Here is a 27,141-nt window from a genome sequence, read left to right on the forward strand (position 1 = left end):
TTTGTAAAATATATGGTCCTTTCTCGTCTGTATCTACTTCTTCTTCCGGTTCAACTTCTAAGGGTTCTGGCCGATTAGGTCGATCATATAGTTCTGTAATATAATTTTCCCAAATTCTCTCTGCATGATGACATAAAATTGCACATATATATCTCTTTTCTCACCTCTTAGTGATGAATTTGATTTTTAATGAAATAATTATTATTATTACTATTGTTATGAGGGAAGAAGTGTACAACATTCTGATACAGTTTGGGATACCCATAAAACCAGTTAAGTTGATTAAAGTGTCTTTAAACGAAACGTATAGTAAAGTCCGTGTAGGCAAATATTTGGCTTATAAATTTCCTATCCAGAATGGTCTAAAACAAGGAGATTGTTTATCGCCACTCCTTTTCAACTTTGCTTTAGAATATGCCATTACGAAGGTCCAGGGAAACCAGGTGGGACTGAAATTAAACGGGACACATCAGCTGTTGGTCTATGCCGATGATGTGAATGTACTGGGTGATAATGTAGATACCGTAAAGAAAAACGCACAAACTTTAATTGACGCAAGTAAAGAGGTTGGTCTAGAAGTAAACATTGAGAAAACTATGTATGTTTCTGTCTCGTCACCAAAATGCAGGACAAAATCATGATATAAAAGATAGAAAACAAATATTTTGAAAATGTGGCACAATTCAGATATTTGGGAACAACGATAACAGATCGAAACCTGATTCAGAAGGAAATTAAAAGGAGATTGAACAGGGGTAATACTTGCTACCATTCAGTTCAGAACCTTTTGTCTTCTCGTCTGCTGTCCAAAAACATAAAAATTAGAATGTACAAAACTATAATTTTGCCTGTGGTTCTGTATGGGTGTGCAACTTGGTCTCTGACATTAAAGGAGGAACATAGACTGAGGGTGTTTGAGAACAGGGTGTTGAGGAAAATATTTGGACGGAAGAGAGATGAATTAACAAGAGAATGGAGAAAACTGCATAATGAGGAGCTTCGTAACTTTTATTCTTCTCCGAGTATAATTAGAATGATGAAGTCAAGGAGGATGAGGTGGGCAGGGCATGTAGCACGAATAGGGGAGACGAGGAATGCGTATAGTATAAAGACCAAGGCGTAGGTTGGTGGACAATATTAAAATGGATCTTAGAGAAATAGGATGGGATGGTATTGATTGGATTGATCTGGCTCAGGATAGGGACCAGTGGAGGGCTCTTTTGAACACGGTAATAAATCTTTGGGTTCCATAAAATGCTGAGAAATTCTTGAGTAGCTGCAGAATTGGCGGCTCCTCCAGAAGGGCTCAGCTCCATGAGTGAGTAAGTAAGTAAGTAAGTAAGTACGTAAGTAAGTAAGTATGGAGCGTCGAATCTCCAAACTACCTTATTTTGTGGTTTGTTTACAATTTGTTGTTGTTTCTGTGTTCTTACTCGTGCTTACTTTGTAATTTGCCTCTGGGCTGTTAAGTTTGCCCGTAAATGAGTAAGAATTTAATTGATTTACTATTACTACATACACGTAAACTTCCTTTTTTGTATTTTATTTGTATTTTGTGGTTGCTTGTATCTTCTTACTCATGCTAACTCTGTAGTTGGCGTCTGCGCTGTTAAGTTTGCACGTAAAAGAATACGAATTGAATGGAATAATGAGCAGCTTTAATTTTATGTGGTTCCAACATTCAAAATGGAGGCTGCCGAACAGTCTTCGTTTACATTGATTATATAGAGCACCGGGATTGTGTAGTAATGATGTCTCGAATAGATTCTTTCTTCATCAACTTGTTAAATTAATTTATAAATATATTATTTAAAGATAAATTTAATATACTGATTCTTATTTCGTACCTCTCTTATGGAAATTTCCTGAGGATAAGTCGTGCCGATCCAGGAAACAACTTCGTAGAAACACGTTCTGTCTGTGAAGGAAGAAGAATATGAATGAGCTGGAAAATTTCACCGCTTTATATATTACTAGAGATATATATGTGCGCTCTGCACTAAATTGATGCGAGAATCTTGTCACCACAGACAGGTTTGTGAATCCGGACAGCTCCTTTCCCAAGGCGAACGTACCCAGACTCACTCCTAGCTAATCAGACAGGACCACGCAGCAAAGCATACCACATAAACTAGACAACATAGCAACAGTAACAATCGACATCCTGGTAATAAGAAAGAATAAAAATTCGTGCTCAAGAAACAGTTAAAACAAACGAATTTAGCCAGTAATAGAAGAATCGGTCTACTACTACGGTAACAGACACTAAGTTGAATATAACGTACAACACTTAAATTACGAGTAATTTTAAAAATTACTACAATTAATTTTTAAATTTTAGTTCATATATATCTTGTATTTAAATCATCGTCTATCAGTTAGAAGATAAATGTACATAGCAGTCATTCTAAGCATATGCACGTAAATATGAATACACGCTCTACAATTCAATAATGAAAATGTATGTAACAAAACACCTGATGATGACTCTGTATGGGTGACACATACAGTGTAACACAGTTCAATAAATGATAGTTGCGTTGACGGTGGAATCATTAGTGTAACGTGTTTGGAAAAGACTCTTCCATAGTAACGCAACAACAGTGAGCCGTTGCGTCGAGAGCGTCGAATCTCCACGGTTACAACGAATACACGGAGCGTTCCCACAGAGCCAATGCAATAACAGTGGGTCGTTGCGTAGGAATCGCAGAATCAAGAAAGCAGCTTTTCCACGGTTATAACATAGGGTTCATTTGCTAAGCAGCGGCCGAGGGTATAAAATGCTTTCGCCAGACAGTCTCGGGGCAGATGCCGAGAGATACAGAAGTAAGTCTGGGAGTAGCCGCTACAGAAGACATTCGAAATATAGCAGCTGAGATCAGTGGTACAAGAAGTAACTATAACAGTGAAGCAGTGGATAATAATTGTACTCGTAAGTGTATAAGTGAAGCGTCCAATAAAGATTCGCTGAATCCGAGACCCACGTGAAGTTATTTGTCGCGTGACATACCCAACACGTAACAACTGGTGTCAGAAGTGGGATCAGTTCGGATTAAGCGGATCAAACTTAAAAGATTGGACTGCACACGTGACCGACAAGGAAAAATGGAGTCGCAACATTATTATTATTATTATTATTATTGCGGCTGTTGACTCAGCACATAAATAATGAAGAATTGAATTGAATTTAACTGAATTATTATTAGACAAGAATAACGCGTTCATTGCTGAATTCCTTCCTAAGAAATTTCTCGTCATTTATATTTAAACTATGCGTCCAGTATCAGTGGCGCACTGATATTTAAAATCTACCAGTAGGACTACATTTAGTAAAACAATGACATATGCATGACTAGGTATCACCAATATCCGTTCCTATTGACTAGATTTAGAAAATATAGTTTCGGGCTCCGTATTACAAGTGCTGACTCCTTGAAGTTTCTTGTATTTCAGATCAAAATGTAGGAGTAAAAAAAAAAGTAAAAAGTAAAGTTATCCCTGTAACAAGTCATGGAGGCCCATGGGGTTGTGAGACGTTGAGGATTCCACATCATCTTGACTATCGGCTCACAGATGGTGGTAAGTTTGTCAGCCTTACGCACCGGCCGCCCCTTACCACCCAGGAAGTTTCCTGGTATTCATTTCTGTTAGAGGCTGAGTCGACCCCAGGACCATAATGCGGCTGGAAGGATTCGGGTCTATTGAAAGAATCCACCTTATTGGGACTCGAAACCGCGACCTTCCGGCTTATAGCACAGTGCCTCAACCAACTATGCTACTGCGTGACCCGAGTATATTAATCGAATCTGATATAGTTTCACTGTAGGGGGAGAGAGACATTCAGTCTTAAAGGCAAATCTCTCTGTATCTAAACAAGGCATCTGCTGATTAACTCTCCTTTAAGCTACATAATGGAAATTGGTCAATATAAATGACTGGTTTGCGTCTGCGTGATTGCAGCTAAAATCATTGATATCAAAATTGCTGATATATACTGAACTATAGACATATACACCCGGGATTTAAATTGAAGAATCTGAACGTTTAGAACGCTGGCACAAGTAACGTATTACCTTATTATTATAATTTTGTGCCCTCGAACTATGCCGCTGTTATCCACTAATTGAATAGTGCGCTTATTACTCTGTATAGAAATTTGATTTGAAGTACGTTTACGCTTTGTTCTCACAGAGCACATAAACGATCATATAATTTGGTTATCTGCTTATATTTACTGTTCATCTCTGAAACTACTGGACAGATTTTGATTAAATCTGATATTGGAGGTCTACACGAAATTTTTCTTCTGTGTTTAGTTTTGTTTCTTGTCGTTCAAATATAAATCCTGTTCTCAAATCCATTTCCTCAGAAGCGACTCATTACACAAAAAGTTTTACATAACCCAAGATCATCAATTTATGCGATTTTTTAACTAATTTAGTATGATTAATATAAGTACAGGCCAAATTTCTCCACATTATGTGGACACTTACTCAGGTTGCGGATCGAGGAGAAGGCCTTTATATATAGAGGATAGACATGAAGTGACTGAATAAACATGCGCGGACAGTCGGAAAGGGATTGTCCTCCAGGTTGGGGGTTGGGCGCTTGGCTAATAACTCCTCGCCATATAAACAAAGGAGACTGCAAAACAGGGCCTCGAAATTTGACAGATTTTTTTTGTAACTATATAAGAAGAGGAAAATGGGAATGAGATTTGGTACGTGCAATGTAAGGAGTCTCTAGAGGTCAAGTTCACTGACAACAGTTGCAAGAGAAAGAAGAAATGGCTCGATGAAGGATGTTAAATCCCTGTAACCAAACAAGATTTCAGTGGTTACAGGATCCGAGCCAAGTAAGTGGGATAATCTGAACAATGTTAGACATGATGAAGTTGATAGACCTTGGAGGAATAAAACGAGGAAATGTCTGAAAGACTAAACTAATGATCTTGGAAGACACAGTAGGAACAAGAATACTATAGACCTATGTAGAGAAATAAATACATTCAAGAATGGTTACCAACACAGAAAAAATTTGGTAAAATACGAGGACGGTTATCTGTTTGAAGATTCCCACAATACGTGGAAGAATTTATTCTCTCATTTATTGAATGTACATAAGGTTAGTGATGTTAGGCAGATGGAAATACATACACATCAACTATCAATACTTGATCCTGATACGATACGTCGTAGCATTCATGCGTACGTAGCAACCAAACGTTAAAATAAGAAATAAAAATTTGTTGAAGTAAATAAGGTCGATATATTTCAGAAGGATACCCTGTACACGATTTATATTAGCACTATTTCATGTAATATCAAGAAGAAATGCATTTCAGTTGTTCCTCTACAAAGTTTGTGTCAACAATAAATGAACACAAAGTCCAGTGACGTATGCAAATCCGAAAAGAAATTATGTATGCACAAAACAGAAAGACATCTCTCCATCTAACATGCGTGAATAATTGTTTGATGTTTCAATACTTTTCTTTCCAGTCATAGACTCGCATTGTGTGGCAATGAGGTCGCTTTAATATATAAGAATTATTCCTTGAAGGAAAGGAAAAGAAATTAAATTGACAAGAACTTATTTGATTGATTCATTTCAAAAAGCAAGAAAAATTCTCCGACCCTTTGACCATACCAGCCTCCTAAGATGAACAATGCCCGTCGCCAGGAAATGGAACTAAACACCTTAAATTGACCTTACTCAATAACGACTTCTATTGGAGCGGTCTTATAAAATATACAGGTAAAAATGGTGCTACTGTCTGACGTTTGCCAACGTAACAGTAGATATTATATTGTTTTGTTATATTCTTACATCTTATTGCATCCTAATTAGACCAGTCATGATTGCAATATTCATTACATCATACATTTAGTTTCCTCTCAAAGGTAACTCTCTGCACGTTACAGCAATATAAACTATGTGACATTTCTTATTTTGCATCTTACCAGATTCTTTTAACAGAGGTCTCATTGAAGCTTGTTTCTTGCGGTCCAAGCTTCCATTGCAATATATATATATTTTAAATATTGCTTTCAGAATCACAATATTATTCATAGAAGTTAATATACTGTGAACTCCATTACATTATGAGATTATAATGGTATCGTGTGCGCTTCGTGAAAGCTTCACGCTGTCCTGAAGCACCGATTTTTGTATATTTATCGATAACGCCCGGTCGTCTCCCATTTTTTAAATCAGCCGTGTTAAAATAATGATGTTTATTGTATATTTCTGATGGCATCTTCTCGAATATAGACTATCGACTGACTGAATTAAATTTTGAAAAATGGGCATTCTTCATTGTCGCTTCATTAAAATTGACTGTACCCTTAATAATTTTCTATTATGTAAAACTTATGGTCATACATTTCCGCTAGAAAAAAATTTTTTTTTTTTTTAATATTTTGTATATATTGTCACGATTTAAGGAGGGGGAGGGGGTTCTGTCTTATAGACAGGTTTTGAAATGGATGATTGGATATTCGGTATTGCAGGCAATTACAGCACTATCGCTGATCTACACACGCACTAGGGTTCATATTCTAGAAACGGATTTATGACAGCCTGTCACTTCAAATCACACGTGAAGTCCTTTTTTCCCCAGCACTGCATAGTAAAGGCTTGATACACTACAAGGTTTCTTAACAACGAAAGAGCGGTGAATACGTATAAAACCGTTTACTATCGCCTAGAAAATAGACCGAGAAGAGAGAAATGAAAGCAGCAACCTGGGTCTTAATATCTTAGAGGCCTCTTAAATTGATCTCATGTACGCATGTCTGCATGTCTGTCTCAACGAACTAACGGATTTTAGTTAAAATTATCTTCTCAATTGTATTTTGCATTTTCGTCCATGTGAAACTACGGGTTTTATCTGACAAATTGTCTAAATCGGAAGCTGTTATCAGTTGCAATTGTAGGCAGGAGTAATAAAGAAACGATGCAATTATTGTGTTGCAATTCTCGTTAAGTTCTTTGATCTCCTGACGCAAAGCACAAACCTCAAGATATTTCCAGAACGTCTTTTACTTCCTTAAACCGAAAAAAGTTCCTTTGAATGAGCCTACAAATGTATTATTTGCATATTTTTCTGTGTTTATTTAAATACGTCTTCAATAAATCTCAAAATTTTGTTTAATTTCGAGTGGAAACCTTGTGTATTTATTAGGAATCATTCTGCAGTGTTGATGTCTACTTGCTACAATGTCTTTACGCGTAGAGAATATAACCAAGATGTTTAATCCGACGGGAATGGGAAGGAATGTTCCCTATTGCAGTGATAACAAGAAGTGAAGTGAAAAATAATGACTGCAAGTAAGAACTGTTTAAATCAGTAAAATTATACGTTGTCCTGGAAAGGTCTACACTGACAGTGAGTTGTATTTATGTAACTGAGATTCTTCCAACTGGAAACTCTTTTTCTTAAGGACATTGCTTTTAAGGGTAGATTATTGACATCTTAGGAGTAACTGTGCTGAAAAATACAAGTGTGCTACTCATTGAATACACAACGTAATAGAAATACTTAATGATAGGAGAACCAGACTGTGCTAGTGCAGTTTGAAGGGTAGTAATTTATTCCCTTCGCCCTTGTTTCATTCCCTCCTTCCTTTGTTGCCCTCAGAATTCCATTATCAAATTTGCCTCACTCTCCTGGCTTCAGACTGCCGTTGCTCGCAAGTCCTGCCTCATTTTCTCAGCGCGCATTCCCGCTTTGTATAACAGCGGCAGGGAACGGATGCCACATAATACAGCCCACGTTTCGTTAGAATAACATTGGGTCAGTGACATCACTTATCTCGAATTATGGTCTTTTTGTTGGTGTTTTTGTTTTGTTTAATTGTGTTAACAACAAGAAAATACTAGGTTAAAATAGTTACAAATTATTAGGAGCCCGGATAGCGTAATCGGTATAGCGGCTGGTTACGGGCTGGACGACCGAGAGGACGGAGTTCGAGTCACGGTAGGGTCAAGAATTTTCTCCGTGTAGTCCAGACCGGCTCTGGGGTTCACCCAACCTGCTATCTAATGTGTACCGGGGGCACTTCCCCGGGAGGTAAATCGTCCGGAGTGTGAAGCTGACAACCCACCTCCAGCTAATGCCGAAATAAAGAAAATGTGGATCTATAAATCCACTCCCCCATACTCCTTCATGGTGTAGCGTTTAAATAGTTGAGCAATGGGACAACTTTACCTTACAAATTATTATTTTAAATTCCTGTCATTAATGCACCACCATTTCAGCTGCGATCGCTTGTAGACAGAGATAGTGAAAGGTGACAAGCCGGGTGAGGGAAAGAATGAACACATATTTTTCACCTGTCTAATAAGTACTTACCCTGTGCCTCCTCCCCTCACCCACTTCCACCAGTTGTCATATGTATTCTGGCTGTCGCTCTCTCTTTTCTTCATTGATTTATTATTGGTGTTGAGGGATGGGAGAAGTGCAATAACGGTAACTGCCACAATGTGCCATGTAACAGACCATTCATTCGTCGCGATATTCATCTTCAGTTAGTCAGTCAGTTCGGTCAGTTCTTAGTTAGTCTGGGAACTGGAAAGTCGGTAGAGCGAAATCCGCTAATGTTTGGTTTTGCACATTCTTTCCTAAGCGAGTCACGAACTATATTCAAACAAACTCCGTGGCCTGTAGTCCGCAAGCTAACTATACCGACCGCGCGACCGCCTCTTGTCGGCGAACTTAGTGCCAACTTTAGAGGATAGAGGGTGTCACATGATCAGCGCAACGGCTCCCCCCGGCCGTTAATCTCGGTTTTCTAGACCGGAGCCGCTGTTTCCTTGAAATAGCTCCTCAATTATCCTCACGAGGCTGAATGGACACAGTTCCAGACCCACTACTTCTCAGAAAATCTGGTACCGCCGCGAATCGAACCTGGGACCTCTGGATCTGTAGCCAGGAAATCTGACCATTAGATCACAGAGGCGGTCACGAACTATTCTATATTCATGAAAGATAAAATAAAATCAATAATATTTAAAATCTCTTATTAATGATCTTCCATCCACAAAAAGAAATATATATTTCAAGCACGTTCACCATATATTTCCTGACAAATTCTGAATTTTCTGAAATCATATGGATGGCATGTCTGTAACGCGTGGTAAAGACCGAAGCGTCATACAACATTTAATCGGAAAGCATGGAAGCTAAAAGATCATCTGGAAAATGTAGGCATAAATGGAAAGATAAATGTGTTTTGAAGAAGTAAGGGGCGATGACATAGCATGGATTCAGGTGACTCAGAATATGACCAAGCGCCGGGCTGTTGTAGACACGGGAATGAATATAAGGTGGAGAAATTCTTGACGTGTCTAGAGACTGTGATATTCTCAAGACTTCATCAGAATTTCATCAAAAGGAACATTATGTTAATAGTTTTTCTGTTAGTATACTCAATTTGACTCAAAGGCAGTCATCGTTGCTCTTCCTACATACAGGTACGAGTAAACCCTAGACTTTTCTGCATCAGTCTTTGCTTAAGATCTTTTCATGTACTGCCGAAGTTTGCGTAACATATAACAAAGCTCTTCTCATCAGAATAATTGAAAGTAGTAAGTTATATATGTGGAGTCAAGGTAAAGGTACAATTGCCCCTGTTATTAACTAATTAAACACTACGCCATGAAGGCGTATGGCGGAGTGGATATACAGATCCACAATTTTTTGACCTCGGCACTAGCTGGATGTGCGTGGTCAGCTCCGGATATACGTGGAGTATTATTTAGGATTTAGATATTACGCTCTTACGTGTAACTATATTTATATACATACATAAATATATGTTTTGTTAAAGTATATTTATAGGAACCTGCTGTGCCTTTTCTTCTACGTATTAATTTAATTACCGTATATTTTTAGAGTATTGTTCGGTCTGTTTGAATGTTTCTTTTGAAATTACGTAATTTGGCAATCGTACGCTTATCTACTGACTGGTCAATAGACTAGACCCGCCTAAGCAGGTAATGCACACGTAAATGTGCTGCTTTAAGACCCCTACGTGCAAGAAGGGAGTGGGCACGTGGCAGGGCAGTTGTTTGAGGCACTATGCTACAAGACGGAAAGTCGTGGGTGCCATTGCCGATTATGTTATTGAACTTTTCAGTTGGCCTAATCCTTCCAGCAGCCTGTGATCTACTCATCTTTTAACAGAAAAGAGTACCAGGAATCTTTCTGGGGGTAAAGGACTGCCGGCGCGTATGGTTGAAAAACTCACCTCCATCTGTGAGCCGATTGTCTAGAAAAATGTGGGAGCCTCGACGTCTCACAACACTATGGGCCCCCACGGTCTGTTACAGGGATAGCTTTACCTTTAATCTTTACGTGAAGTAAAGGGAAATACTACAAATTAAAGTGAAAGAAACATTACATTGTTCGTCTTACATAATTCTTAACATTATGACCAGTCTTTAATACTGGTCTCTCGTGTAGATGTTTTATAATGAGCGTTCTGCGAAACTAGCCCGCAGTGAGTTCAGAGCAGAGAGACATTAAACTTTTTCCAACTGTTCTGCTGCCTTGAATGACGAGGCAGTTCACTGAAAGTCTATTCCGGTAACGTCCGAACACTTACCCCATGCTGGTTCCCATGAGATTGTTGTCTGCAAATTACCACCGTCTATTCCCAAGGTCGTGTTCTCGATCCTGACGTCACTCACAGAACCTGGCTGGAAAGTATCTGTGAAAAGCGCAACGCAATTATTTAATCTCTGGAGCAGAATTATTTGCTTAAACGTGCGTCTGTAATTTTTATGAAACGACATCCTTAATTGATTTTGAGTTAGCTTCGGTCCCCTTTATTCACAGAACTTTCTAAATTAAGTCTGAGATTTGCGGTATGATTCCTTAGATGGATAATCAGCCAGACCATCCTATGAAATGTACTTTCACAGGAGAGTACAGAAAGTTGTGGATAAGCATTAATGCAACAAAGAAAATTCGGTCCCACGGTGCTAGTGCTCCACCAAACTAACATGATACGTGTTCTTAGGCTGCGCACCCAAAGAGATGGAATTCTTATTTAATGCACACTATAAATCTGTTTTATTCAGGAAATTCAGAAAAGGACACTGTATAGAATTATTTAATACAATAAACTGTGAAATTTTTAAATTCTGCTTTTCTTACGGTTTAGAGTGGAAATCCATGAGCTAGTGGAGGCGTTTCCGAGTTGTCCGTCAGGCAAAATGGCTACCACTCGTAACTGGTACGGCGTATTTTCCCTCAAGCCGTACAGTGTCACCATTTTCCTCCGTGTCTGGAAAAGTAATCTTCATTTTATATGTTGACTTCTTCTTGACATCCGTGTTACATCGAAATTAGGTGTTACTGATTACTGCACCTTACCGCTTTTCATCTGTTTCTGTAGCTTCATGTATCGAGTGTGTTGGTGTAGTTGTAATGCTGCGGGTAGGCTAACCAGACAGGTTAGAATAGGGGATGGATTATCTGTTATCATGGCTGAATATTTGTGATTTAATTAAGATGTATAATCGTCATCTAAATACAATTATGTTTTCTTATGCTCATTAAATATTATTAAAACCCTAATATTTATACCTTAAATGTGCATTTTCAGGGAGACACCAGACATCGTACGAAAGTTTACATTTTGCGTATAGGAATAAAAGTTGTAAGAAGTAAAAACACTTTTATAAAAATTTGGAAATAATATTTTATTGAAGTTGACTAATTTGAAACCTTGTTAAATGCAACTTTCTTGATAGCTGGTACATAGTACTGAGTTGTGTATTCCTGCGTCTTACTCCCCTTATTGTCAGTACGGTGATGTTGGGCGACATTTTTGTGTGGATCTTGAAACGTTGAAAGTTGAACTGTTGAAGAGCTGGTAATATAGATGTTTGTATGATAATTTTACAACTTATTTTAAAATAAATATTACAACAGCAAAATGATACCTACCAAATCCTGCACTATGATTTTTAATATAAATTCTATCTCAATCATTTGACAAATTTTTAATATAGTTCTGGAACAAAGGCAATTTTGACAGACAAATATTCGCACATCCACATTTAGGCCCTATCTTGGATTGTGTGAAACCGAAATTTGTGGTTAAATTGCTACTTCGAAACGAGAGAAAGCTCCATAGAAAATAAAATGACATTGCAAATATATCATTCAGTCTTATTTCGAAATATTCCCATTTTCAGCATTCCATTGAAAATGTTATCTACTGATAATTTTTATTTTAAATCGACTGAGAATAAACTACTACTTATGGCACATAAGTAAGCATTTTTATTTATATTAAAAGAATATAAAAATAAGTTTCTTATTTTCATATTTTCGGGGAACCCAAGCATTTATTTAATTGTTTTAAGGGGTACCAAGCACAGACTTTTGAGAACAATTGCATTAAATTATTTCAATTCCACTTTACTTAAGGAATTAAACTTTGACACGTATTTTTCGAGTGTTCCAGCATGTTATAATGTGACTCCATACACGACACTTCTATTTACTATTTTGTAAAACTACTGTGTTGTAATGCAGTTTAAGGGTCACTGTGCTGAACTACCTATATCAACTTTTCACATGCTTTTTAAGGAATTTGATACACGAGTATTTAGACGAAACTTAAAATATATCCCTTCTGCTATAGAACGTTATGTAAAACACAAATTCATAACTATTGATTTTAAGGGATTTGCGAGTATTTTTTCGGGTCCCAATGTACTTACAGGATTACGATGTCGTTGTGTCCTTTGACAAATTTACGGCATTTTCAATGTACGTAATTCCGTGTGTTAATTTAATTTAGTCATATCTATGTAGGTGTCGGACACAACAAACAGATGATATGTATTTACCCTTCTTCTTCATGCACTCATTTCTGAAAGTTTAATGTAAAAAATTCGACTAGATATTCCGCCCTATATTGCCATCTAGGAATATTTTTTTAATTCGCTTAGTGGGGGATGGAGTCAAACTCTGTCCACTCGGCACGGCGGCCACTGATTGGCCTATTGTAGCCTGCCCCGGGCGATTATGATGGAGAATTTGTTGGAATGAAAATTGGCAGGGGAAACCGAAGTACTCGGAGAAAACCCGCCCCAGCGCCACTTTGGTCACCGTAAATCCCACTTGACCAGACATGGGATCGAACCTGGGCCGCCGAGGTGGGAAGCCAGCGACTAACCGCTTGAGCTATGGCGCGGCCTCAGGAAAGATTAAATATCTCATTCTATCTGCGAGTGCCGTAGACAACATAATATATTTCTTATGATCCAATGCTGGAACAGCTGTAAAACTTGTCTAGTAATAATATGGAATAATAGTCCACTTCATTTATTTGAGCGCCTGCCAGCAACAAGTTGTCTGTAACAGGCAAGCCCTATGAAAATCTATGCTGAAAATAATATGATATTGAATCAACCATAAGCCTTTAACAACTACAATAAACAACTGAAAAAAATGCAAATACCGTATTTACGCATGTATAGACTGCGTGCGTGTATAGGCCGCAGCACAATTTTCAGACAGAAATTATAGAAAAAATAATTTTCTTGGAATATTATTTCAGGAGTATTACACCCTGTATTACTAATTATGAATATATATTTTTTTAATTTAGTGTGATTTCGAATATTTCGAATATAAGCCGCACCCCAGTTTTCCTCTTGAATTTTTGGCAAAAAATGTGCGGCCTATACATGCGTAAACACGGTACATATAAAATGATTCACAGCAATGGGAATCCTGTTATAGGTTTAAATAGTACATAAAATAGAAAGTTCAGCAACTAATTTATCTTTCATTTTATCTCCTGAACATGAGTAAAAAGCAAACCTACCGTGCCCCATGGTCTCCAGTCCTGATCTCCTTCGCTTCTCACCTCAACGGCGAACATTGGGTCTCCCTGACACTCCCATTCGACACTGAGCAAGGTTGCCTCTCTGCAGTGAAGATGGGGTGCAGATGGGCCCGGACCTTTCACTGCAGACCTACGGACTTTCTCGAACGTTGTAACACAGTTCCCATACTGTTATACATATTTTCAGAAGAGATACAACATGCATTTACTTGTCTATGGGATGGTATTTTAAGATGCTCTTATTGTGTTATGAGGGTGACCCACATTGAATCAACCGCTAGCCAATCAGCGCGAACCAACGGGCGTTGGAGCTGCCAATTTCAGGTACTACGATTATAATTAAGATCTAATATTGTACTTTTTAAATAGATATTGTAATAATTAAACGTAAGTTAAATGAGAATAAAAGCAACGAAATAAATTATGTATTATTGTTTGTAAATGTGCTAGTTCGCGTTTCTGTAATTACATTGCTGTATTGGCTTTCAAAGCTTAGAATCGTATTCTTATTATAGGTGCATATTTTTAAGAGGGATATTGCGTAAAACGCAACTGGTTGTACCCTACACCTGCTTGAATGTTTCGGTTCCTAAACGTGAAAAACAGAACCCTTACAAAGTGTGAAATTGTACTTGGTTTTTCTCGATCAAAATTGTTATGCTTTAAATACAGGGGGGTCCAAAAAATGTACTCACTCTTTAATAGTCAATATCTTTGGAACAAAATGACACGTAGTTACAATTCTTGGGCCGTAGTGTAGTGTAATGTTTCTCAACAGATGGCGAAGGTCACATGAGTCACGTGAGTGTCGTGCCGCGTGCGCGCTGCGAGCAGAAGACAACAGCAATAATGGCTGAAAAGTTGTTCTTTGAGCAACGCAAGGCTGTATTGAAGTGGTACTGGAAGTACGAAAACATTAAAGAGGTACAGTGACAATGGCAGAATGAGTTTGGAACTCAGCCACCAACACGTCGAACAACTGCCCGTATTTGGGATAAATTTGAAGCCGACAGTACTGTTCATGATGTGCATAAGCAAGGATGTGGGTGACTACGGATAGTAACAAGTTCAGCTTCGAGTACTGTGGTGTTGCAACACTTTACACGATCACCACAAAAATCTGTGAGTCAGTGTGAACGCAAAAGTGGGGTAAGCCGATCAAGTGTACGGCGAATTCAATAAGATGGTGCTCCACCTCACTACCATCGAGATGTCAGAGCGTACTTGGATGACACTCTACCTGGACGATGGATAGGTCGAAGAGGTGCTGTTTAGTACCCACCTCGGTCTCCTGACCTAACACCTCTCGACTTCTGCCTATGGGGAACCTTGAAGGATGATGTTTATCGACAAAAGCCAGCTAAACTGAACGCGCTACGAGAAATCATCGAAGCGTCGTATGCAGCCATCACACCGGACACACTGACAGCCGTAGTTAGCTCAGTAGTTCGGCGGCATGGGCGCTGTTTAGCCGCTGATGGTGGTCCCTTCGAACACATACAATGACTCTCTCTCTCTCTCTCTCCACGCAAGAATTGTAACTACATGTAATTTTGTTCCAAATATATTGACTATCAAAGAGTACATTCTTTTGGACCCCTCTGTCTTGCGTCATATTTGCCCAAGGCAAGGACTGGAGAGCCAGAGAATCAACACTGTTAGGCAACAGCTGTGTAACACGCGACAATGGAATAACTGGTGGAAGGGGTGTTTTTATGCTCTCCGCGCTAATATTGACTTCATGCAACAATGGAGTAATTGATGTAAGCTGTGTTTCACGCGGTTCGTAGAAAATGTAAGAGGCCTAAACTTGGCGGTGATCAAGCTTACCACTGTTCAAGTAACTAAGCTACCGTTGTAGCATAAGATACATAAGATAGGCATGATCTGCTTTACAAAGCCTGAATGGATGGAGGACTTATACATAGTGCAGAAGGAAGAATTGCCAGTATCACATATGTGTGGTATGTACATTTGAAGAAAGGCCAAGCTTATTAATAAGAAACATAACGATTTTCTCATCAGAGAGGATGTTACATAAAGATTATTATGACAAGATTTCAGTTGAAAAAATCTCTTCTTGTGATTCTCAAGGGGCTTGTCGCCAAGACGAACTGATTGGCGATAAACAGCCAGTCGTAAAGTAACTCTGGCTTTGACTTTGCTAGATAGATCCCACCTCGGGGTATGCGGTGGAAGCTCTTCTCTTAACATTTCAGCTCCTGTAGAACAGGGTATTCAGCGCTTTTAGACATCTTGGCAGATGCACACCAGTCCGCGAATTCACGTGGTTTTCAAAATTCCTTAGTCTATGGTTATATAATTAAATTGTGCAACACTCAGGAAGAAGTAATCCTAAGTCCAATTGTACGTGGTATAGGACAAGGAGAAGCCAGGCACAGAAAGCATAAGGGGCTTAAACTTGACGGCGGTCAGGACCACGACCATTCTCCTGACTAACTGCAGTTTCAGAGTAGTTACATGAATTAAGGCATAACCTGCTCCACAAGCCTGCATTTACAGAAACCTCTGTATATTTTTTATAAGTGTTGCTTAGTATAGTGCATTGATAAAGGTTGTACAAGGCCCACAGTAACCTGGACGCCGTGACAGCGCGGATATACTCGTGCTAAAACTACGGTGCAACAAACGTAGCGCATACACAGAGAGGAGGCCCCACTGCGAAACACGTATATGTCTAGGAGAAAATAAAAATCTTGATCATGGATTTCTGAAACCAGAAATGAGTGTGCTGGAGAAGATCATCAGCAATTTAACCGACCGACCGATCCACATGTGGGTGTGTTTATTTCGGGATCCGCAGCTGGAAGGTGCCAGCCAATAAGGACGTGAGTTCGGAAGCAGAGGAACGTCCGCCGTTATCAATCAACGTGACTGAGAACACTAGCCTGTGTGTGTAGTCACGAACTGTAAATTGTCCAATAATTCCTATTACCAATCCAAATCTTGTATATAGTCACTACATCACGTGACACCATTTTTATGCCTGCTGAATAATTATGAACACAAGTAAAATTTTCGGCATTGAGGTTTATAATTTTATTTTCATGATTTCTTAAGCCTTTTATTTAAATCCATAGTATCTTCAGATCCATTCTTCCTCGAGTCATTTTCTTACCATTAATATTATTTGCAAAATTATTTATCACAGATACTGCGTGTCTCTTACGTGCATCTGAAGGTCATTCGGAATTCTTCATTCCAGTTTTCGTGTTTCCATTAGTTCGTCAAAGAGGGTGCGAGAGGATATTTGTATGTGAAACACGAAACGTGACTATCTGTTTATACACTTGTGTTGTTTCGTGGATGGCGGTTTATTGATTTAGTGCATACAAATGCACAAATCGAATTAGCTTCCATGAAAATTAAATGACCGACATTGTACGTTGTACATCGTAGATTATAATATTCTTCTTTCCAGTGGAATATAAACATAGGCATAGCATATACTTCATTTTGTGTATGCATATCCAGCCTTGTTCAGCGACAGTTTTGTACGTTTTGTGAAACAAATTATTTTGCTTTCTTAAACGACTCTTGCAAATTAAATCTGTACTGAATTTAAAAAAACTTCTACATGTCTGCCTGAAAATCTCTTATAAAGATTGTCAGTAATTAGAAGATACGACCATCATGAGAAGAACAGTAGTTCAATAAGTAAGAAAACTGGTATTTTTAGGACATGGAGAGATTTATCCAGGAATAAAATGAAAACGCCGATTGATGGTTGAAATTATGATAATTTTGCAATATATCTTTTTTGCGGAGACTTCAAAGTAGGAGGGCAAATTATTCAAACTGTGAAATATGCAGATGACCTTGTGTTAATGGCTAAGGAAGAAACTGTGCTACAGGGCATGATTGATAGACTAATTGAAATTGGAAGGTGCTATGGCATGGCAATGAATGTCGAGAAAACAAAAGTAATGACAATTTCGAGACAACCAACCCCAGTCACAATAAAGATAGACCAAAAACAACTGGAGAATGTGAAATGTTTTAAATATTTGGGTAGCTTGTTAACAGATGATGGAAGGTGTACTTGTGAAATTAAATCCAGGATTGCCATGGCAAAAGCTGCATTTAGCAAGAAGAAGAATCTTTTTACCAGCAAATTGGACTTAAATTTGAGGAAGAAACTAGTGAAATGCTACATTTGGAGCATAGCTCTGTATGGGGCTGAAACATGGACACTTGGGGCAGTAGATCAGAAACATCTGGAAAGTTTCGAAATGTGGTGTTGGAGAAGGATGGAGAAGATCAGTTGGACCGATTATGTGAGAAATGAAGAAGTGTTAATTAGAGTCAGTGAGCAGAGGAATATCCTACATGAAATAAGAAAACGGAAGGCTAATTGGATTGGTCATTTTTTACGCAGAAACTGCCTTCTAAAAGAAGTTATGGAAGGAAAGATAGATGGGCGGATAGAAGTGACAAGAAGACGAGGAAGAAGACGTAAGAAGATACTGGATCACCTTGGGGACAGAAGAGGATACGGTCATTTGAAAGAGAAAGCTCTAGACCGCATTAAGTGGAGGAATTGTTTTGGAAGAGACTGTGGACCTGTCGTCTTGACAGGTTACTGATGATGATGATCTTTTTTGCTTATTTTAGAAATTTACTTCTAGATAATTATAGAGCTTCTGAAATTTTAAGTAGAATCGCATTTAATATTTGAACAGTGAATTTATGAAATGGTATGAGCAGTTGTATCTTTACAAGCCATTCTGAGGATTTGAGTGGCATGTACATTTTATGGTTGTGCAGAAAAGAAATGTCTGACGACAGAGAGAATACTGGATAGTTCTTTAAATCTGGCTCGTACTTAAGATTTATATGTTTTGAGTTATACTGCTGTGTAGATGTAGTCCGTTGAAGGTCAACCGACGTTTCGAGGGGATATGTCGTCTCCATCTTCAGGGTCGAGGAATAATTCAACCAACAAATCAGCGTGAAAACATGTGACATTCAGAGCTCTGCTCATAAATGTTCTGTTTACCACTTACTTTCCCGCTGGTTTTGCTTGGCTTATTCTTCGGCGCTGAAGATGGAGACGATATGTTCCTCCGAAACGTCAGTTGACTTTCAACCGGCTACACTGCGTTATATCTTAACAGACAGAACTGTTCATAACCAACTCTGTGAGAATGTCAAAACCTGATGGTTCATATTGTCTGATATGTTTGAATAATTACGTACATACAGGCCTACATGAAATGAGTAGTTATTAATGGCATTTACATGTTTGTTTCTTAATTTTATTTATGTCTCAGTTCATACTTTGGTATATAATTTCTTTATGCTGTATCTGGAAGACATCTTTCAAAAGGATCTCGTCTATCTTCTGTATATATTTTATTTCGCTTACAAGCCAGTTTACTCCCCGAAATCTAACATCCTCAACTGCCTTCCTCTGTGGCTAGCCAAGGGACGACTTAAAGGTTGACGATGTGACAACGCTGAAGATAGTGACGGCTGTTGTATACCACAGGGGACAGTGAGATATGAGTATGAAGCAATGGTGGAATAAATTTTAAGAGGAGAAAACTGAACAACTGTCAAAGAATGTCCTGATCCAATGCAATATCGACTAAGAATCTCATGCTAAGTTAGTAGGGACTGAATCCCAAGTTTCTTTGTAGCCCTCAGCGCCTAACTGTCGGAGCTAAGACATGGGCTCATGATAAACTGGTACCTCTACGTAACTAAAATTTTCTATTTCCATTTTGGTCATTTGGTAATTTCTTTTTAAATGTTGTAACTTGCATGGCCAGAGCATTGTTAGGAAATGGGCCGGTAAACACACGCATTACACGCTCGCAACAATGTAACGAGTTTATGCAACCAGCTTCTAGGCAACGGCTCAGTAAACAAACTTTTGCGCAGGCGCAATGACGTCATACTGCAAAAGTACTGGCTACCACGTGACTTGTGTTCTGTGTTGTCCGTGCGGAGCCTATATAAAACGAATATCTGTTAACGGTTAAGTCAGTCCTGCGAGTTGTAGGAGGCGACGAAAAGGGAAGTCTCAAATCTGAGACAGTAAAATATGGTCGCGAGTCCCAAGGGACTCGGGCCTGAGAAAAACTGCACTGGAAAGGGCCAGCAGCATGTGCAAATGACATACCCGTCCTCTCGTCAGAGAAGGGGCCCCACAAAATCAATACCGTAACTGTCAAAGAGTAATAAAGGGGCTCGACGCCAAGACTTACTGACTGACTCACTGACCGTCAGTCAGACTTTTGACTTTGGCTTTGGGTAGGTCAGTGTGGAGAATCCAGGAGAGCTCAAGGCATTTGAGAGACTAGTGCAGAGTGCTTGCAAGAGACGTGAATAGAAGACCTGACGTATGTGTTATAATTACAGCAATCTTGAAAGTGTTATAATTATTTGTAATTACAACTAGTTAAGATCCAATTAACCGATCACTATGACACGTAACAATATTCTTGTAACCTATTTGTGCGTATCGAAGTATAGAGTATAATTTGTGTTTGAATATGTCTAAAGAAGTATAACACAGGCAGTCACAGGAGCAAGAAACAACACAAAGCACAATAATACACGATAGTGAAAGAGTGCTCCAACAGAAGAGGATAGATGTGACTCGCGTAGTGAGATACGACGTAGGGAAGAAAAAAAATTCCTGAACAATTTTAATATTTTTAACATTTAACATTTATCAATATATATGATAAATATATATTTTAGTTATTTTAATATGAAGACAAGGCATGCAATAAACTAGTTTAGCGTAAATTGAATAAGCACCTGAAGATGGCACTTTTGTGCCGAAACATGTAGTGGCAGTGAGAGGAGGAGATAGATGAGTGTATGCACTGGAAGACGGTTGAAATAAATCATGTCTAAAGAATTTACTGGGTATGCCAAACTAAAAGAAACTAATGTCGAGAATTCTCTTGTATTTACAAGGAAACTTAAATGAAATTGCAGTTTCACTCTCGAATGAGCCACCTCATCCTTGACCCTCAGCGGTTTATTATTTACTTCTGGGATCCATACTTTGACGTAGAGCTATGCCAGCGGTAGCATAGCCAATGGTAGTTCTCCCATGACGGACAGGTGAAAGATGATGATCCAGACAAAAGGGGTACTCTGGTCCGCAGTTTGGGGCTTGGGTGTGGTGTTGAAACCCCACCCCGTAAAGCCCTAATTGTTGAGAAACTTTCGACGAGGAAGAAGAGTTAAGGTTCGGCCACACAGAGGGCTGCGCTATGTCCGCTACGTACGCTGTGTACACTCTGCGACGCAGGTAACATAGGGAACATAGCGTACATAGCGTACGGAAGTCTGTGTGGCCAGTCACATTGGCAATAAAGGGAGATATTTTTCTGTTCGTATAGCGAACATAGCGTACGCTGTTTCTGACGTAATATATGAAGTTTCTTTTAACTGTGAAATCATTTCTTTTATTGATGCATATGTTGTAATTTTAACGCTTTGTTATTATGCAGATCTTTCCCTCTTAATTTAATACTGCTTTATAGTAACTGGATATTTGGTTGCCGATTACAGTGGTCTCGCTGTCTTCGCCCTCTTGAACACTGGAATCGTGAGTTCGAATTCCACTCGAGGCATGAATGTTTGTGTTGTTCTGTGTGTAGGTAACGGCCTTGGCGACGGGCTTATCTTCCGTCCAAGGAGTCCTACAAACTGTATATAGCAGGCATGTGCAATTTCAAACAGGTTGTGATCGACTTTTTAGTGTCAAAACTGCCAGTGATCTACCACCTCCTCCTATAGTCCTACCTCGCTTTAAGCAAAAATATTGGTAAAAATAATGACACATGATGTTTGTTGTAAAAGTAACATACATTGAAAGTACAGACTACTTTAACACATATTTTCCCTTCAAAATCTGAATATAATCATATTATATTATAAGTGAATTTACATGCTTTTCACGTATAATTTCCTTATGGGCCTATGAGATCGACCAAAAATCGTCCCGCGATCGACGCGTTGGACATGCCTGGTATATAAGATTAAGAAACTGAAAAAGAGGCGTATGTCCAAAAGACGCTGTAGAGTGACAGAGAAAGAGTGATATTTGATGGCAAACATTGGTACCCGTGCACATACACGCATAGATAATAATTACCTGAATTGTTGCGAAGTTCCCTCAAGCAAGAACAGTCCTTAATACAGCCATTAGAATCATCCTGAAACATGAAATATCCCCCCCGAAAGCATCATCAGGAAAGCTGAAGTACATTACTAGGAATGGGGAATAGGTATAGATAAATAATTTTGCTGACACTGGTAACTGTGATTAACTCTCTCCATTTCAAAAGTTTTTAAATTGACGTGTATTACCAACACAGTTTGTTTAGAATTTGTTAATATGATTTATATTTGGGAAGTATCCGTTTCGTGTCTTAGCCTGGAAAGCAGCTATTCTGGCCAAGATTACCATTTAAGATTGACGCATCTTCTGGGCTGTGATGCTGTGTAATTTGACAAATGGTTACAAACATTTTGGGGCGGCGTGTGTTTACTATGACTATAAAGGCAACGTCCGAGAAGACATCATTACTGATACTAACATTCCTGACAGCTTCAAGTATCGTAAAAATGATCATGTTTTTGCCCAATCCATTCCAGCTAANCACTGGTAACTGTGATTAACTCTCTCCATTTCAAAAGTTTTTAAATTGACGTGTATTACCAACACAGTTTGTTCAGAATTTGTTAATATGATTTATATTTGGGAAGTATCCGTTTCGTGTCTTAGCCTGGAAAGCAGCTATTCTGGCCAAGATTACCATTTAAGATTGACGCATCTTCTGGGCTGTGATGCTGTGTAATTTGACAAATGGTTACAAACATTTTGGGGCGGCGTGTGTTTACTATGACTATAAAGGCAACGTCCGAGAAGACATCATTACTGATACTAACATTCCTGACAGCTTCAAGTATCGTAAAAATGATCATGTTTTTGCCCAATCCATTCCAGCTAAAGCCGAAAAGATATCTGCCTTTATACGTACGCGACATCTCCCCTGTCCATTCTAGTAGTTCGCTGAAAATAATCGTCCTGTTTGCATCGGCGATGTGTAACTTGTGGAATCGATATAGCTTGTAAATAACCCAGAAGTCAATAAACTGATGTTTATTTGATTTATATAATCTGTTGGCACTAAGAAGAACTTTTAATTTTGGCAGGCGTAAAAATTTCTTTTGAACAAAATTAAAATTACGAATATTTTAATAAAAAAATTATCTTAAATCTCTAGAACGGAACCTCTGCTACAGATTTAGTTAAGTCAGTGGCTCTGGACGACTGCACTTTCTTTCCTTTCGACAACCTGGAAGGAAGCTTACGGGAACGTCGGTTGATTGACAAGAGCAAATGCCACACACACAGAATCAGAGAACACATGTCACAAAACATTTTAATAGCTTCACACTCTGTGTTTGGGGCAGAAATAACTATAATATTTTGACGAGTATTTTCTTTTAATGTGTTCAGAGTACAGGTTCTTAGAAGAAAAACGCCTACGAAATAAACGGATTGTATATTTACATTTCTGAACATGAAGACTCGTCTTTATTACATCCACAAGAACCTTAGTTGGTTGTGAAATAAAGTTCTTCATTCCTGTGAAATTCGTAACATTGTAAGTTTAACAAATTACGAATTTTCCTTATATTATGACAACTGTTGACTTATTACGTGATGTCTGTCATAGGCTGTTTTATTTGTGTGTGTCTCCCCCTCTACATTCGCCGTCCGAAACTTGTAATCATATTCTGATAAAGTTAGTTTGTTGGTACAGTACGCGACCTCTATGAACAATTCTGTGAGGCAAGCAATTTTTGTTTCAGCGGCCAAACTAAACCCATATTTCACAGTAAGCTCAAGTCTGAGAATCTAGTCCACACCTCACATCTTCCTGGCTGGATGGTAGGGTTTCAATTCCTGACAAGGGCAAGAGATATTTCTCTTCTCTGGAGGGTCCAGAATGGTTCTAGGGTGCACCCAGGCTCTCATCCAATTGAGAGCCATTTTCCGTGGTTAAAGCGGCCTAGCCGTGAAGCTTACCACTCACTTCGACATAATGCCGACGTCAGGAATACGTGGATCTCTGCCTTAACTCCCTTTAAATAATTAAGCTCAGGGACAACTATTAGATGTCGCAAAATGTCTCTTTCCTTTTGGTCTTCCGACTATAACCCAAATTCGTTAATTTTTACAAAGCTAATCATCTTGAAAGAGGCACATAAAATCTTCGAGCTCATAATGTATGAAATATGCCCAAAACTATTCATCCAGCGCCATGAATTAAAATTTTTAATTTATAGGAGAATACTAATTTTAGAATCATAATACACTGTATTAGTTGAGTATGAAATGTTCGTTCATTTTCCTGTTTTCGGTGTCTTGCCCTTTCTCCCAAAATAATTTATTGCGTAGCAGGTACCAATCAGCACGGCTATACACAGCGTTCAGTGATATATTTCTCTTACTTTATTATATTTAAACTTGAACATTACTTGAACGGAGGGATAAGAACTGTATACAGGGTGCTTCCAATTGTTCTAAAAGTACAGTTTCAGTAACAGCTCAGCAAGTTTTCGTATTTTGAATTTAAACACTAATTATATGGAATTCAACTTAAGGACCACGCATTCAACACAACCTGATACTCCCTTTTTCGGTTTCATTACTTCGGTGTTTCTTATAGACCATCTATGAGGTTCAGGCTTCTTTTAATTTACCGAATGTTCGAATTTGAGACAGAATTTATTGTTTCCTTCATTATTAAAACTTCTGATTTCTCGGGAGGGTAATGTTGAAGAACTTGATTAGACATGCTTCCGAACTAACACACAGGCTCTTATGGAAGTAAATCTTAATTCATTAATTGCGTATTTATTACGTTAATCTCTCTTCCGTGTCAATTTCATTTCTTATTTTCCGAGACTACAAATTTTTATAAATATATATCATTTTAAGAAATATTTCAGTTCTTTAAACTTGACTACTACACTACTACTACTACTACTACTACTACTACTACTACTACTACTACTACTACTACTACTACTACTACTACTACTACTACTACTACTACTACTACTACTACTACTACTACTACTACTACTACTACTACTACTACTACTACTACTACTACTACTACTACTACTACTACTACTACTACTACTACTACTACTACTACTACTACTACTACTACTACTACTACTACTACTACTACTACTACTACTACTACTACTACTACTACTACTACTACTACTACTACTACTACTACTACTACTACTACTACTACTACTACTACTACTACTACTACTACTACTACTACTACTACTACTACTACTACTACTACTACTACTACTACTACTACTACTACTACTACTACTACTACTACTACTACTACTACTACTACTACTACTACTACTACTACTACTACTACTACTACTACTACTACTACTACTACTACTACTACTACTACTACTACTACTACTACTACTACTACTACTACTACTACTACTACTACTACTACTACTACTACTACTACTACTACTACTACTACTACTACTACTACTACTACTACTTCTACTACTTCGGACTGAAGTCTTAACCCCAAAACAGAGGAAGTCTGCAGCTGGATTTATGCAGTGTACATTAAAATACTGATGTAATATAGTTTAAGATTTGCGTTAACGCCTATATCTCTATTTTGGTCTTTCCTCGTTGTCTCTTTCCAAGAGATCTTCGCACTAAAATCAGGCAAGATTTTTACACTTCACGCTTACATGCTACTTAACAACTTACATATTTTATTAATTACTCCAAGTTACGGCGAAAAGTACTATCATTACTACGTACAGTAATATATTTTTTATTGCTAGTGGGGTGGGACTAAGTCCTTTGTACTGCGGCCACTTCTGGCCTATTGTACCAGCCCCAGATGATAGGTGAGGGTGATCGTGGAGCAATTGGTGGAATGAAGATTTGCAGGGGAAACCGAAGTACTCGGAGAAAACCTGCCCCAGCGCCACTTTGTCCACCACAAATCCCACTTGACCAGACCCGGGNCAGTGGTACCTAATACTTCCCCCATCTACCGGAGGCATTGGAAACTACTTTGGGCGGGAAACTTTTTGCCAAATTTAGCTCAGAGGTCTCCTAGAGACACGAGGTTCTTTTACGTGCCGTAAATCTACGACACGGAAACCACGGCTTAAAGTCCCTCCCGGAGGACTTGTTCCCTGAATTTTTCCGCCCTTAAAAATTCCACGACCTCCGCCGGGTTTTAACCCGCGTGCCTTGAGTCATGAGGTGGAAACGTTACCCCTAGACTACTAAATTAAGTGAATTTATTTAAGTGTTTGACGTCAGTTATAAGCACGTTGACAGTCACGCGATGCAAAAAAGGAAATAATACATGTAATATTCCTAATAATATTTTGACCTAATATTGTTATGTACATACTTTATGCCTTCCTTTATTATTTGTAATATTTCATTTATACACCTGCTACGGAATACCCTTATGTTGAAATTTATTTCATGTTGATTCTGCAATTAATTCCAATCTACTTACATAAGTTTTAACCTGTTTTAGAAACTGTCTCTTCAGTACTCACGCATATGGTGCTGCAGTAGAATCTTGAATCTTCAGTGTTAATTTCATAGATACACTGTAAAAGAGGCAGGAATAACAGACGATAACAATGAAAAATAACACAACAAAATTTTCACTACAATATTAAGAACTGCAGCACGGCACAAAATTCCTTCCACTTAATGTCAGCAATGAACATTTGAAAGATCATTAGGCAAACACTTATCTAGAGAAATAAACCATTATTGACTTCTTCCTCTATTTTTTTTCCTTGGCACTACAGCCCCAGTGGACCTAGGCCTGCCTCCATGAACTTCTCCGTTCATTTCGGTTTTTCTAGATCTTACTCATTCAGTAGGACTCCTTGGGCGGGTTATCAGCTCGTCACAAGGCCTCTACCTGTAATCAAACACAGAAAAACGCACACACACAAATTAAACATCCACGCCCTGAGTGGGATTCGAACCCACGATCCCGGTTTCCAAGCGAGCGAAGACAGTACATGCCTTAGACCGCTCGGCTACAGTGACCGGCTCTCTTCCTCTATTAAGGATTTAAGTTTCATATCTGTCCTGGCATATTATTTTCGGCTCTACTTAATGTTACAATCTAAAGTTAATTGATTATTATATGAT

The 27,141-nt window shown here is 38.5% G+C and overlaps 2 protein-coding genes across 5 annotated transcripts in view; one reads left to right on the forward strand and one right to left on the reverse strand.

The window, feature by feature from the left end:
• The window catches only part of LOC111872032 (tyrosine-protein kinase receptor torso), a 131,596-nt gene that overhangs the window by 53,484 nt on the left and 50,971 nt on the right, over positions 1-27,141 (reverse strand). For both annotated transcript variants that reach the window (XM_033754482.1, XM_033754481.1), the window contains exons 3-8: positions 26,529-26,582; positions 22,018-22,078; positions 13,854-14,011; positions 11,165-11,294; positions 10,611-10,715; positions 1,848-1,918 (exon numbers count right to left, since the gene is read on the reverse strand). In XM_033754482.1, coding sequence (XP_033610373.1) covers positions 1,848-1,918; positions 10,611-10,715; positions 11,165-11,294; positions 13,854-14,011; positions 22,018-22,078; positions 26,529-26,582 — 579 coding nt within the window. The remainder of the gene's footprint in view (positions 1-1,847; positions 1,919-10,610; positions 10,716-11,164; positions 11,295-13,853; positions 14,012-22,017; positions 22,079-26,528; positions 26,583-27,141) is intronic.
• Positions 1-27,141, forward strand: part of LOC111872022 (general transcription factor 3C polypeptide 3) — a 130,779-nt gene that overhangs the window by 43,517 nt on the left and 60,121 nt on the right. The window lies entirely within an intron of this gene.

This window comes from Cryptotermes secundus, unplaced genomic scaffold (assembly GCF_002891405.2).
Source record: "Cryptotermes secundus unplaced genomic scaffold, Csec_1.0 scaffold87, whole genome shotgun sequence".
Classification (NCBI taxonomy): Eukaryota; Metazoa; Arthropoda; class Insecta; order Blattodea; family Kalotermitidae; genus Cryptotermes; species Cryptotermes secundus.